At 43.9% G+C, this 15,561-nt stretch overlaps 1 protein-coding gene across 1 annotated transcript in view; it reads right to left on the bottom strand.

Moving 5' to 3' along the window:
• Nucleotides 1-15,561, bottom strand: part of mrps6 (mitochondrial ribosomal protein S6) — a 93,498-nt gene that overhangs the window by 18,111 nt on the left and 59,826 nt on the right. Inside the window, exon 2 of the mRNA XM_070893800.1 lies at nt 7,236-7,375. Within this exon, the coding sequence (XP_070749901.1) occupies nt 7,236-7,375 (140 nt within the window). The remainder of the gene's footprint in view (nt 1-7,235; nt 7,376-15,561) is intronic.

The following is a 15,561-nucleotide window of genomic DNA, read 5'->3' on the forward strand; positions in this document are numbered from 1 at the left end:
AAAATTTATTTTTAAAGAAACCAGTTTTGAATCAAATAATTGTTTACTCAAGCGAAAGCATTTCTGCTCTATAATTCTGCTGATTTTTTAGACAATGAGTGCTATAGGATATTGCTTCGATAGAGTTAGGCAGCCTGAGTGTTAGGGAGATGAATTATCACTAAAGATACATAAACCCAGGGGCGATTCCACATAAACTGTGTTTACTAATTCAGCTCTCCAGCACCATCAGATTTAGTAATCCTTCCAAACCAGTTTTTTGCTGAAATCAGTAGTACTCACTGTTTAGACAAAAACATTTATACAATTGACTAAAGATGAACAGAAGAATGGAGGAGTAAAGTTAATGAGAATCCCGAGAGTCAGCACTGCAGGTGCTCAAACATCAAAGAGGCAGTTATACTGAGATTTGATCATCAGTGGGATGTGGTTTTCATCTCATTAAAAATAAAGCAGCAAAATATAACTACAGCTCTCTAGTACTAAAATGGGAATAATGTATTTTTTTTTTTAATTAGTTCATGGGATGCGGGCATCGCTGGCAAAGCCAGCATTTATTGCCCATCCCTAATTGCCCTAGAAGGTGGTGGTGACCCACCTTCTTGAACCGCTGCAGTCCATGTGGTGAAGGTTCTCCCACAGTGCTGTTAGGGAAGGAGTTCCAAGATTTTGACCCAGCGACGGAAACTTGAAAGGGAACTTGGTGGTGTTGGTGTTCACATGCGCCTGCCTTCCTTGTCCTTCTAGATGGTAGAGGTCTCGGGTTTGGGAGGTGCTGCCGAAGAAGCCTTAGTGAGTTGCTGCAGTGCATCTTTTCGATGGTACACACTGTAGCCATGGTGCACCAATGGTGGAGGGCAGTGAATGTTTAAGGTGGTGGACAGGGTGCCAATCAAGCGGGCAGCTTTGCCCTGGATGGTGTGGAGCTTCTTGAGTGTTGTTAGAGCTGCACTCATCCAGGCAAGTGAAGAGGATTCCAGCATGCTCCTGACTTGTGCCTTGTAGATGGTGGAAGGGCTTTGAGGAGTCAGGAGGTGAGACATTCGTCGTAGAATACCCAGCCTTTGAACTGGTCTTGTAGCCACAGTATTTATGTGGCCGGTCCAGTTAAGTTTCTGGTCAATAGTGACCCCCAGGATGTTGATGCTGAGAGATTCGGCGATGGTAATACCGTTGAATGTCAAGGGGCAGTGATTAGACTCTCGCTTGTTGGAGATGGTCATTGCCTGGCACTTGAGTAACGCGACTGTTACTTGCTACTAATCAGCCCCAGCCCGAATGTCGTCCAGGCCTTCCTGCATGCGGGCATGGACTGCTTCATTATCCGAGGAGTTGCGAATGGAATTGAACACTGTGCAATCATCAGTAAACATCCCCACTTCTGATCTTATGATGGAGGGAAGGTCATTGATGAAGCAGCTCAAGATAGTTGGGCCCAAGACACTGCCCTGAGGAACTTCTGCAGCGATGTCCTGGGGCTGTGATGATTGACCTCCAATAACTACAGGTGCAGTGCCCAAAATCCGGAGTTCCGGAATCCGGACCGATTGGTGGCAGGGTCGTCCGGAATCCGTAAAATGTTCCGGAATCCGGACCCTGCCGACTTAGAGGTGCCGCTGCTGCCCGACCTCGGGCCTCACTGCACCGCCCCTCGCCACCTCCCGACCTCGGGCCTCGCTGCACCTCCCCTTGCCGCCGCCACCCGACCGTGGACCTCGCTGTGCTGCCCTTCGCCGCGCCGCCCCTTGAACTGGGGCCGCCCTACCTCTGGCCTCACCGCACTGCTACCCATCCTTGGACCTCACCGCGCCGGCCCACCCGAACATCACCTCAGCGACGGGGCACGCCCGAACACCTCCACGGCGGCGGGGCCTTATCCAGCGACCCAACGAGCACCCCCCCCTCCCACTCCTCTTTGAGGTTCCGAAATCTGAAACTACCCGAACCTGGGCTTGGGTATTTCCGGATTCGTGACGTCAGAAAGACGTTCTAAAATCTGGCAAGGCGCAAAATCCGGAACAGCTTCGATCCTGAGAGTTCCAGATTCGAGACGCTGCACCTGTACAACCATGTTCATTTGTGCTAGGTATGACGCCAGCCAGTGAAAAGTTTGCCCCCTGATTCCCATGAGGTCTGGAGCCGAGTGGTCCTGGCAGAATCTAAACTGGGCATCGGTGAGCAGATTATTGGTGAACAAGTGCAGCTTGATAGCACTGTCGATGACACCTTCCATCACTTTGCTGATGTTTGAGAGTAGACTGATGGGGTTGTAATTGGCCCGATTGGATTTGTCCTGCTTTTTGTGGACAGGACATACCTGGGCAGTTTTACACATTGTTGGGTAGATGCCAGTGTTGTAGCTGTATTGGACCAGCTTGGCTAGAGGCGCGGCTAGTCACTGCTACCAATGCGGTCATTGATTGATACATCTGCGACAGGTAGATTAGTGAGGGCGGTTTTTCCCTCGTGTTGGTTCGCTCACCATCTGTCGCAGGCCCAGTCTGGCAGCTATGTCCTTCAGGACTTGGCCAACTAGGCCAATAGTGCTGCTACCAAGGCACTCTTGGTGATGGACAACAACAACTTGTATTTATATAGCGCCTTTAACATAGTGAAACGTCCCAAGGCGCTTAATAGGAGTATTATGAGACAAACAATTTGACACCAAGCCACAAAAGGAGAAATTAGGGCAGGTGATCAAAGGATTTGTCAAAGAGGTAGGTTTACAGAAACATCTTGAAGGAGGAGAATGCAGGTTAAAATATTACTGTTCATAAAGGTAGTTGCCATTCCTCACCTTGGGATTCCCACAAAATTCTACTTGCAACATTTTTTTTTAAAAACAGCAATGGGAGATCAAGTGGCCATACGGCAGATAAAGAATCACGGATTAGAAAACTGGCTTAAAAACAGGAAACAAAGGGAAGCCATATATAGGAACTTTTCAGGCTCTAGCGACATTAGGAGTGGGTACCGCGGTGCCGATCTTGGGGTCTTTGCTATTTACTTTTGTACATTAATGACGTGACAAGGGTAAATACACACTTGTGTAAAAGATGTACAAGATGAAACTCCCCAAAATTCTACAAAAAAAATGACAAATCCTTTAAGGCGAAAGTTGATGTTACAAAGCTTTTAACAGCCAAAATTCTCCCTTTTCATGTTGGCTGATGTTCATAAATATATTTTCTCTCTTCTTGCTCATTTCAACTAGTGTACTCAACTACTCAAATGGCAGCTCTCCCTCCTGACTTCACTCACATGCCAGCTGCAGTTCTGCAAGTCTGCTCAGCACGCGTGCATCCTGCTGGACCGTCTCTGATTTTAAGTCAGCAGTAGGAGCCGGGATGGAAAGCTGTCATTTAAGTATCATGCTTCTGCAGAGCAGAGCATAGTTGACAGCTATGACAGAAACTACTTGGGAGAGAAACCATATGGTGGAAATGTCCCACATAGATTCAATTCAATGTGTGTAATATAAAAGTTTACTATTGGGTGGTGTCAACAAATCAATATAACCTCTAGAATTCTTTCCTGATCAGCATGCTATATGACTCTGCAATTTAGCATATAAGCACTCTTTTGGTGTCTAGACTGACAGTTCTAAGAGAGGGCTGCATTGCTGAAGGTGCTGTTTTTTGATTAAGACATTACACCAAGGCCCTGCCTCCTGTTTTATGGATGTAAAAGGCCCTGTTGCACTTTTTCGAAGTAAACAAAGTTCTCTACCTCAACCAGCACCACTAAAAACAGATTAACTGGTCATTTATCGCATTGCTGTTTGACGGACCTTGCTTTGTGAAAATCACCTGCCTCGTCTGCCTATAAAACGATGACCATGCTGCACAATTAATTTATTGGCTATGAAGCACTTTAGGACGCCCCGAGGGAGTGAAAGGCACTATATAAATGCAAGTCCTTTCTTTTAAGCGAAATAGTGGTGCAGCATGTTAATGTGGCAATTAATGATTTCATGATGGCCCAAGTGAAGTTTACGGAATTGTAAAGGAGATGGCTAAATCGCTGCAGGCAAATTGTTCATTTTGCAAGATGGTTCTAGGTTCTAATAACAGCAACACAAGTTAAAAATTAGGAGAAAAACCTTTTCAGCCAAAGGGCAGTAAGAGTTGTGGATTAAGTTACCCGAGAAGGCTGTTAAAGTGGGCAGTTTAAACGGCCTCAAGACTGCTAGAATTATTCCTGAAAAGAGATAAGCTTCAAGGAAATGGTGAGAAGGCAGAAACATAGAAAATAGTTGCAGGAGTAGGCCATTCGGCCCTTCGGGGGAGAGGGTTGGAGTTGGTGGTTAGGGAATGGAATTTGTGCCAGGGATCGAAAACAATGGCCTCAGTCTTCCCAATATTTAGCTAAAGAAAATTTCTGCTCACCCAGTACTGGATGTCAGACAAGCAGTCTGACAATTTAGAATCAAAGCAATTATTGGTACCAATCTTTTAAATAATGCCACTTATAGCTGACTGGGCAGCATGTTAATTATCCATCAATCACAGATCATAAAAAGTAGTTGGGACAATGTGATTGATGTCTTGGGAGTATTTTAATGGTAGTGGGTATGATTGACGGCTGTGACTGGAGTAAAAGATATGAGTGAGTCTGAGAGAGGGGCAGGATCAACAATTCTTTGCAATCCCATTGACAAGCAGTTCTGAGGCCAGGAGTTTCTGATTGCGGTCTTAGATTGGTCTGCTTGGACTCAGCTCAAAGCAGTCATATGTCATCATTATCATAGGCAGTCCCTCGGAATCGAGGAAGGCTTGCTTCCACTCTTAAAAATTAGTCCTTAGGTGGCTGAACAGTCCAATACGAGAACCACAGTCCCTGTCACAGGTAGGACAGATAGTCGTTGAGGGAAGGGGTGGGTGGGACTGGTTTGCCGCACGCTCTTTCCGCTGCCTGCGCTTGATTTCTGCATGCTCTCTGTGATGAGACTCGAGGTGCTCAGCTGTTTAAAGGCTCCATGGTGGCATGAACGGTGAGAAACTGTTTCAAGGATCAGATTTACATTGGGAGTTAATGCTAGAGAAAAGTCTGTTTTGTTTTGAAATTTCAAGGAGAAAAGGAAAGGGTGTAATTACAATCAGGGTATGGTTTGTACTGAGTACTGTTCGATTACCAGTTTAACGCTAAAAAATTTGACTGTTGGTTTATATTCGGACAGAATGTATACTCATCCATCTTCTGAAGATATCGCATGGCGGCATGTGATATCCCAGTAAGCAGCAGTACAATGACAAGAATTTTCCCACCGACCCCTGGGTTTTAGTACATTTACCCTGATGTTAGAAACATAGAAAATAGTTGCAGGAGTAGGCCATTCAGCCCTTCGAGCCTACTCCACCATTCAATAAGATCACGGCTGATGATGCAACTTCAGTACCCCATTCCTGCTTTCTCTCCATACCCCTTGATCCCTTTAGCCGTAAAGGCCACATCTAACTCCCTTTTGAATATATCTAACAAACTAGCTTCAACAACTTTGTGGTAGAGAATTCCACAGGTTCACAATTCTCGGAGTGAAGAAGTTTCTCCTCATCTCGGTCCTAAATGGCTTACCCCTTATTCTTAGACTGTGACCCTGGTTCTGGACTTCCCCAACATCGGGAACATTCTTCCTGCATCTAACTTGTCCAATCCCGTCAGAATTTTATATGTTTCTATGAGATCCCCTCTCATTCTTCTAAATTCCAGTGAATATTAGCCTAGTTGATCCAGTCTTTCTTCATACGTCAGTCCTGCCATCCCGGGAGTCAGTCTGGTGAACCTTCGCTGCACTCCCTCAATAGCAAGAATGTCCTTCCTCAGATTAGGAGACCAAAACTGTACACAATACTCAAGGTGTGGCCTCACCAAGGCCCTGTACAACTGCAGTAAGACCTCCCTGCTCCTACACTCAAATCCTCTCGCTATGAAGGCCAACATGCCATTTGCCTTCTTCACCACCTGCTGTACCTGCATGCCAACTTTCAATGACGTACCATGACACCCAGGTCTCGTTGCACCTCCCCTTTTCCTAATCTGCCATCATTCAGATAATATTCTGCCTTCGTGTTTTGCCCCCAAAGTGGATAACCTCACATTTATCCACATTATACTGCATCTGCCATGCATTTGCCCACTCACCTAACCTGTCCAAGTCACCCTGCAGCCTCTTAGCACCCTCCACACAGCTCACACCGCCACCCAGTTTAGTGTCATCTGCAAACTTGGAGATATTACACTCAATTCCTTCATCTAAATCATTAATGTATATTGTAAATAGCTGGGGTCCCAGCACTGAGCCCTGCAGCACCCCACTGGTCACTGCCTGCCATTCTGAAAAAGACCCATTTATCCTGACTCTCTGCTTCCTGTCTGCCAACCAGTTCTCTATCCACGTCAATACATTACCCCCAATACCATGTGCTTTAATTTTGCACACCAATCTCTTGTGTGGGACCTTGTCAAAAGCCTTTTGAAAGTCCAAATACACCACACCCACTGGTTCTCCCTTGTCCACTCTACTAGTTACATCTTCAAAAAATTCCAGAAGATTTGTCAAGCATGATTTCCCGTTCATAAATCCATGTTGACTTGGACCGATCCTGTCACAGCTTTCCAAATGCGCTGTTATTTCATCTTTAATAATTGATTCCAACATTTTCCCCACTACTGATGTCAGGCTAACTGGTCCATAATTACCGGTTTTCTCTCTCCCTCCTTTTTTTTTTAAAAAGGGGTGTTACATTAGCCACTCTCCATAGGAACTGATCCAGAGTCGATAGACTGTTGGAAAACGATCACCAATGCATCCACTATTTCTAGGGCCAGTTCCTTAAGTACTCTGGGATGCAGACTATCAGGCCCCGGGGATTTATCGGCCTTCAATCCCATAAATTTCCCTAACACAATTTCCCGCCTAATAAGGATATCCTTTAGTTGCTCCTGCTCACTAGACCCTCGGTCCCCTAGTATTTCCGGAAGGTTATTTGTATCTTCCTTCGTGAAGACAGAACCAAAAGTATTTGTTCAACTGGTCTGCCATTTCTTTGTTCCCCATTATAAATAGATAGGTAAAGGCTCACCCTGGACCATAAGATGCACGAGTTACATATGTTTAGCGGAGTGACCAGTGACTCTGAACCCAAGGGGAATATCCAGGGTAAAACTCCAAAATGCAACATTTTACAGCATTTATACCAAGCGACAGATCTTACATTTCCCTACGTCAGACATACCCGCCACTGGTGTGCCGCAGATTGTGTTTGGATATATTGTATGGCAGTGTCCGTTCTCCCAAGTTCTCTAGGTTCCTCACCACAGCTCCACGCTCTAGTAATGCCTCCACTGTACGACGTATGGCAGCTGCTGTCTCAGTCTATCAAGAAAGTAATGGGGGCAGGGGAAGAGCAAAGAAAGAAAAAGAGATAATCAATTTTTTAGTCCGATGATTGCATCTACAAAAACAGCATTTAGCATCTCACAAGCCCAGTCACTTCTCACTCGAAGGAACCAAGCTGTTCCTGAAAAACAAGTAGGTCCAATAAAAGGGAACACACTTTGTTTGCCTCATCGCTACCTGTTTTAGAAGAAAATTCTAAATATTATAATAGCTTCAGAATCTGTGAAATTGTATGACCATTATTGTAGGTCTCTACAGAGAATAGCATCTTTCATTTACCTCCTGCTTTGGAACCGCATTATGAATAGTCGTCAAAAGTAGAACTTCGCCTCCTGTGACATAATTTGCCAGGGCTGCAAGTTGAAGGCAAAGTTCTCCACTCCTGATATCACAGGAGAATTCAACATCAAAAAATACCTGCTTCTAGGGTGCCTCTAATTTCAGACAAACATATCAACTGTTCAAGAAAGCAACTAGTATGTTGGCTGTTGGAATCAATTATTAAGGATGAAATAGCAGCACATTTGGAAAGCAGTGACAGGATCGGTCCAAGTTAGCATGGATTTGTGAAAAGGAAATCATGCTTGACAAATCTTCTGGAATTTTTTGAGGATGTAACTAGTAGAGTGGACAAGGGAGAACCAGTGGATGTGGTGTATTTGGACTTTCAAAAGGCCTTTGACAAGGTCCCACATAAGAGATTGGTGTGCAAAATCAAAGCACATGGTATTGGGGGTAATGTACTGGCGTGGATAAAGAATTGGTTGGCAGACAGGAAGCAGAGAGTCGGGATAAATGGGTCCTTTTTGGAATGGGAGGCTGTGACTAGGAGTGCCACAGGGCTCAGTGCTGGGACCCCAGCTCTTTACATTATACATTAATGATTAGGATGAAGGAATTGAGTGTAATATCTCCAAGTTTGCAGATGACACTAAACTGGGTGGTGGTGTGAGCTGTGAGAAGAATGCTAAGAGGCTGCAGGGTGATTTGGACAGGTTAGGTGAGTGGGCAAATGCATGACAGATGCAGTATAATGTGGATAAATGCAAGGTTATCCACTTTGGTGGCAAAAACACGAAGGCAGAATATTATCTGAATGGCGGCAGATTAGGAAAAGGGGAGGTGCAACGAGACCTGGGTGTCATGGTTCATCAGTCATTGAAAGTTGGCATGCAGGTACAGCAGGCGGTGAAGGAGGCAAATGGCATGTTGGCCTTCATAGCTAGGGGATTTGAGTATAGGAGCAGGGAGGTCTTACTGCAGTTGTGCAGGGCCTTGGTGAGGCCTCACCTGGAATAGTGTGTTCAGTTTTGGTCTCCTAATCTGAGGAAGGACGTTCTTGCTATTGAGGGAGTGCAGCGAAGGTTCACCAGACTGATTCCCAAGAGGTCTGGATTGACATATGAGGAGACTGGATCATGTGGGCCTTTATACACTGGAGTTTCGAAGGATGAGAGAGGATCTCATAGAAATGTATAAGATTCTGACAGGACGGGACAGGTTAGATGTGAGAAGAATATTCCCGATGTTGGGGAAGTCCAGAACCGGGGACACAGTCTTAGGATAAGGGGTAAGCCATTTAGGACTGAGATGAGGAGAAACTTCTTCACTCAGAGTTGTTAACCTGTGGAATTCCCTGCCGCAGAGTCGTTGATGCCATTTCATTGGATATATTCAAGAGGGAATTAGATATGGCCATTACGGCTAAAGGGATCAAGGGGTATGGAGAGAAAGTGGGAAAGGTGTACTGAGGTGAATGATCAGCCATGATCATATTGAATGGTGGTGCAGGCTTGAAGGGCTGAATGGCCTACTCCTGCACCTATTTTCTATGTTGCTATGTTACTATATGAGGATGAGTGTATAAAAGTAAAGACATTGTACTGCAATTATATAGGGCCCTGGTAAGACCACACCTGGAGTAGTGTACACAGTTTTGGTCTCCTTACCCAAGGAAGAATATATCTGCCATAGAGGGAGCGCAACAAAGGTTCACCTGACTGATTCCTGGGATGGGGGGATTGTCCTATGAGGAGAGATTAAGTAGTCTAGGCCAATATTCTTTAGAGTTTAAAAGAATGAGAGGTGATCTCATTGAAACATACAAAATTCTTACAGGGTTTAACAGGGTCAATGCAGGGATGATGTTTCCTCTGGCAGGGAGTCTAGAACCAGGAGTCACAGTCTCAGAATAAGGGGTCAGCCATTTAGGACTTAGATGGAGGAGAAATTTCTTCATTCAGAGGGTGGTGAATCTTTGGAATTCTCTACCCCAGAGAGCTGTGGAGTCTCAGTCGTTGAGTATATTCAAGTCAGAGATCGATAGATTTTTGGATATTAAGGGAATCAAGGGATATGGGGATAGTGCAGGAAAGTGGAGTTGAGGTGGAAGATCAGCCATAATCCCACTGAATGGCAGAACAGGCTCGAGGGGTCGAATGGCTTATTCCTGCTCCTAATTCTTATGTTCTTATATACTAGTATCCCACAGGGGTGATTTCAGGAATATTATGTTCTCACAACAAAGCAAACCCTGCACTATGAAGTGCTCCTTGCTCATTCTTACTGCCACCACCTTATAAGAAACATTAGCAGTAGAATGCTAATAATATAGTAATATTGGGTGTCTTCAACCAACCAATCATTAACTGAAGCATAGCAACAAAATCAGAACTAGTAAATGTGCTACAAAATTACTGCTCAACACAATGTGTTATGGATCTCACTAGTGGGATATTACATCTAGACCACGTTTTCATATGTACAGGATTGCATGCATACTGTAGTAGTGGAACCTATGGAGAAGAGTGACCACACTAGATTAAATTTGAGATACCCCTGGCAATCCACTGCAGTAACATTTAGGAAATAAATATATGATTTCAAATGGGTTAACATTCAGCAGAATGAGGAATGAGCTAAAAAAAAATAATGTGGGATATACTGCTCAGACATGTCCAGTTAATGGGAAAACTGGGTAACGCAAGACAAATATATACCCAAAGAAAATAAGCTTAAAGGTAAAGAAATGGATAAACTGAGCAATTAAAATCTATATAAAGTTTTCAGGAAAAAAAAAAAGAGTTGAAAATTGGAAGGAGCCAGAGAAACGCAAACATATTTAACAAAGATATTAGGGTTGCAAAGATATTAGGGTTGTGCATCACACAATCAATTACTTTTGAAGTATATACACAGTTGTGCAGGCAAAACAAACAGAAAATGGTCTTAGCCACAAATCAGTTGTGTAGTTTGCAGCTCAGCTCAGGATCAGCCATGATCTTATTAAATGGCAGAGCAGGCTCGAGGGGCCAAATGGCCAAACTCCTGCTCCTATTTCTTATGTCCTTGTGTTAAATGGAGTGTCAAGACTGCACACCACTGGATTCAGGGAGGTAGATGGAGTCAAACCACTGAATAATAAATTGGATAAAGACAAGGAGCAGAGAGTTATCATAAAAAGTGTAGTTCAAGACCAACATCTGGGAGTCCCTGGTCAAAGACCGCCCCAAGTGGAGGAAGAGCATCCGGGAGGGCGTCGAGCACCTAGAGTCTCGTCGCCGAAAGCATGCAGAAAACAAGCGCAGGCAGCGGAAGGAGTGTGCGGCAAACTAGACACCCTGCCCACCCTTTCCTCCGACGACTATCTGCCCCACCTGTGACAGAGACTGTAATTCCCATATTGGACTGTTCAGTCACCCAAGAACTCATTTTTGGAGTAGAAGCAAGTCTTCCTCGATTTCGAGGGACTGCCTATGATGATAATGATGAGTTCAAGACTGGGGGACAGGTAGATATTGAATGGAGTACCACAGGGACGAGTGCGTCAAACCCTGTTGTTTCCAATCCACATAAATAATGTAGATGCATCGCTGGCAAGGCAAGCTTATGATGTTCTTTAAAACGGGGAATTGAGGCTACAATTAGCAATCTGTGGAGGAATTTGGTTCAGTTATGCAAGCAGAATATTAAATGGTTCATGAATTTTAATACTGGCAATTGGCCAACATTCTAAGTTCAGGTTTAGCTTCTCTCACAAGTGAGAGTGACTGCCCTTGACATCAAGGTAGCATTTGACCGAGTGTGGCATCAAGGAGCCCCAGTAAAATTGAAGTCAGGGGAATCAGGGTGAAAACTCTCTACTGCCTGGAGTCATATATGTAGCACAAAGGAAGATGGTTGTGTTGGTTGGAGGTCAATCATCACAGCCCCAGAACATCACTGCAGAAGTTCCTCAGGGCAGTGTCCTAGGCCTAACCATCTTCAGCTGCTTCATCAATTACCTTCCCGCCATCACAAGGACAGAAGTGGGGATGTTCGTTGATGATTATTTGCAACTCCTCAGAAAATGAATCAGTCCATGCCGACATGCAGCAAGACCTGGATGACATTCAGGCTTGGGCTGGTGTGGCATGGATGTTACTTGCCACTTAAGTGTCAGGCAATGACCATCTCCAACAAGCAAGAGTCTAACCACCGCCTCTCAACATTAAACGGCATTACCATCGCCGAATCCCCCACCATCAACATCCTGGAGTCACCATTGACCAGAAACTTAACTGGACCAGCCACATAAATACAGTGGCAACAAGAGCAGGTCAAAGACTGGGTATTCTGTGGCAAGTGTCTCACCTCCTGACTCCCCATAGCCTTTCAACCAGCTACAAGGCACAAACCAGGAGTGTGACGGAATACTCTCCACTTGCCTGGATAAGTGCAGCTCCAACAACACTCAAGAAGCTCGACACCATCCAGGACAAAGCAGCCTGCTCGATTGGCACCCCACCAATCACCTTAAACATTCACTCCCTCCACCACCTGCACACCGTGGCTGCAGTGTGTACCATCTATAAGATGCACTGCAGCAACTCGCTGAGGCTTCTTCAGCAGCACCTCCCAAACCCGTGACCTCTACCACCTAGAAGGACAAGGGCAGCAGACGCATGGGAACACCATCAACTGCAAGTTCCCCTCCAAGTTACAAACCATCCTAACTTGGTAATATATCGCCATTCCTTCATCGTCACTGGGTCAAAATTCTGGAACTCCCTCCCCAACAGCACTGTGGGAGTACTTTCACCACAAGGAATTCAGTGGTTCAAGAAGGCAGCTCACCACCACCTTCTCAAGAGCAATTAAGGATGAACAATAAATGCCTGCCTTGCCAGCGACGCTCACATCCCAGAACAAATTTTTTTAAACTACGTAAGCTGTTGCGATGGAGACTCTGAGCTCCAATCTACAGCAGTCTGCTTCCTCTGGATGTTGGGGAAACAGATTGAGACAGCCATAACACAATTCTTATTCATTGCTTCCCACACAGATATCTAGCCATATCACAGGAGGGCTCAACAGCAGAGCAGGAACTGGCGGGGATGATGGAAATCTCTCTCGGAGCAATGCCACGTCCCAACGTCTGCCACCCCACTCAAGCAACTGCGCTCAATCATCCAGGTCCTGGTAGCCACATAATCAGTAACTATGGTGCCTTCACTTGAGGGACCATATTCAGAGCTGGCAGAGGGAGTGACTCTGCCACCTCCATCCCTAAAGACACAAACTGGCACTCAGCAACATCCATCTCACTTCTTCCTCCACCGAGGGAACACAAACCTTGGAAGTATTAGATGTAGAACATACGCTTTGACTAAGGGCAAACACTGGAATCAACACCAGGGATCCAATAATGACTGAACTCAATTTATACAGACACTCAGCCTATAAAGGTGCTGTTCACACCTCCCAATCAGTTTGCAGGACCTCCATTATTTAAAATGGCTCAGAATGCTTCAGGGTCACATTTTGTCATGCTATGCACATCAGAAGCTGAGCAGGTCTCAGGCCGATATGCTCGATAACACAGTACAGCTTTATATTGCAATATCAGTTCCGAATGTTTAACTGTTAAGAGTTTATTTATTTTGAACAGTTAAAACAGTAATCTCGGTCTCCAGCCCTTGCTCCTTCACCCTCATATCCAGGTCTGCTTGAGAAACAGCACCCTGAACTACACCAAGCTAATCACACTCACAGCTGATAAAAAATCATCAACACTCCCTCCCCGTCCCATAATCAAAAGTCTTGCTAAATACTTTTTAAATGAAAAGAGTGCTCTTAATTGACAAAATGTTCTATTACGATATTAAACATTGCAACACTACTTCTTGATTTATCGCAGATTAAAGTGGACAGATTAATGATTAGCCTACTACTAACCTCAAAGCTTTTATTAATTTGCCAACAGAAGTTATGCAAGCTTGGCATCTGCAGTAAAATATATTCCATCCATACATTGCAAATAGCAGAACATCTAACCCTATTTTGAGCCCAATATGAAATTAGAAACAGTTTGTCTGAATGAATAATTATTTACAAATGAGTTCAGCGCTCCTTTGGTGATGATTTTAAGCACTGCATCAATTTCAGCTCTCCTGCCCGCAGTTTGAATCTGGGGTGAAATCAAGCGAATCTCTAGCAACAGTGAGGTCATCAAGCTAGCTAAGCAGCAATCACATTGAAGAATTCTTAGACAGCAAACCAGGAAATAAAATGCACATATTATAGTTTACTTTTAATATATTATACAGAGAGCGAAATAAAGATTGGGACACATCGGTAGAAGTTGAAATTGCAAAAAAAAAAATTTTAAATGAAAAACGTAATAAAAACAGAAAATGCTGGAAATACTCAGCGGGTCAGGCATTTGTGGAGAGAGAGAATGTTTTTCTGAAAACAGATGCTGCTTGGCCCGCTGGGTATTTCCAGCATGTTCTGTTTTATTTCAGATTTCCAGCATCCGCAGCATTTTGCTTTTGTATTATAAACTTGTAATTTTTAATCATCTTAATGGAAAAATTTGACATACCACAAATACAAAATTAGTTTTACAGGGCCAGAACAGTTGTTCGGCAGTCAGTACGTCGCTAAAATCCCAGTTACACTTCTTTCAACAAGGCTTACACATTTTAGGGGGTTTCCTGGCTCTGGGGAGTTCCACAGAGCAATCTGTGGCGAAGCGGGGAATGACTGACCGCAACTTCAGGATTTCCGTGTTTATTTGCGCGTGCACCAAATCCTGACGTTGCGGTCAGTTTCAGAGGGATAATGACTGAACGCTGACAATTTCGCCGTCGTTACCACTGCAAAATCCAGGCCAAAGTCTCATGTTTATGTCACTACTGCAATTTTACCATCTTCTGTTTTCCGCTGAAGAACTTTCCGAATCATTCCATTTCTGTGTGAGCGTTTGTTTCCCCCTTCCCCTTGTTACATGTTGTTAATCTGCAATACCTTCTAGCTCTGATGAAGGATCCAAAATTGAAACGTTAACTTGTCTGATTGCCTTCCAGATGCTGTCAGACCTGCTGAGTGTTTCCAGCATTTTCTGCTTTTGCTTCAAATTCATACCTCCATAATGCTAATTTTTATTTTTGTTTTAAGTTAACCATTATAATAATCATTTGTTTTTCTCTCTAGTAAAGTCATTTCTGAATGGCAAAGTCTATTCAAAATTGAACTTACAATTGATCTTTCAAACGTAACCCAAATTGCATTTTATGGTTACATTAATTTCATTAATTAGGTTGAGCCCAGTTTATTTTACTTTAAGCAATGAACTAGGTGAAGCTCTGCATGCATTTTTTTGGTAAGTTTACTGCATTATAACATAATTTTCCCAAAATAAACCAGAATTTTTTTTGTTGCAGAAATTTCATCCCCATCTTCACTACTTCTGACAATAGTTTTACCACCTGTCTTTCTCGGTTTTATTTCGGTGCAATCATTGGTTCTATGGTGTCAAACATTTTGAGGGCATTTTGTTGATGGCTATTTCATGATGCTTTGAAGTTCAATATACTGCTTTTTAATTTCAGACTGAAGCATTTTATTTGGATAGACGGGATATTTAATTACAATTTACCAGCATCTCCTGCAGAGTGATCTGCTTTTCATTCTGAATTATTAGACCATGCATACCTCCTGATTTGTGAGGCACAATATTTGATGGGGATTTTTTTTTGTGTTATGATTTTTGGTAGTTCTGCATTTCTCAAAATGGGAGTATGGGGAAAAATACAATTTTAACCCCCCCCCCCCCCCCACCGCAGGAATTGCAATTCAGAATGAAGTAATGAATCACGAGTGTTGTATGATTATACACC

This window comes from Pristiophorus japonicus, chromosome 11 (assembly GCF_044704955.1).
Source record: "Pristiophorus japonicus isolate sPriJap1 chromosome 11, sPriJap1.hap1, whole genome shotgun sequence".
In the NCBI taxonomy this organism is placed as follows: Eukaryota; Metazoa; Chordata; class Chondrichthyes; family Pristiophoridae; genus Pristiophorus; species Pristiophorus japonicus.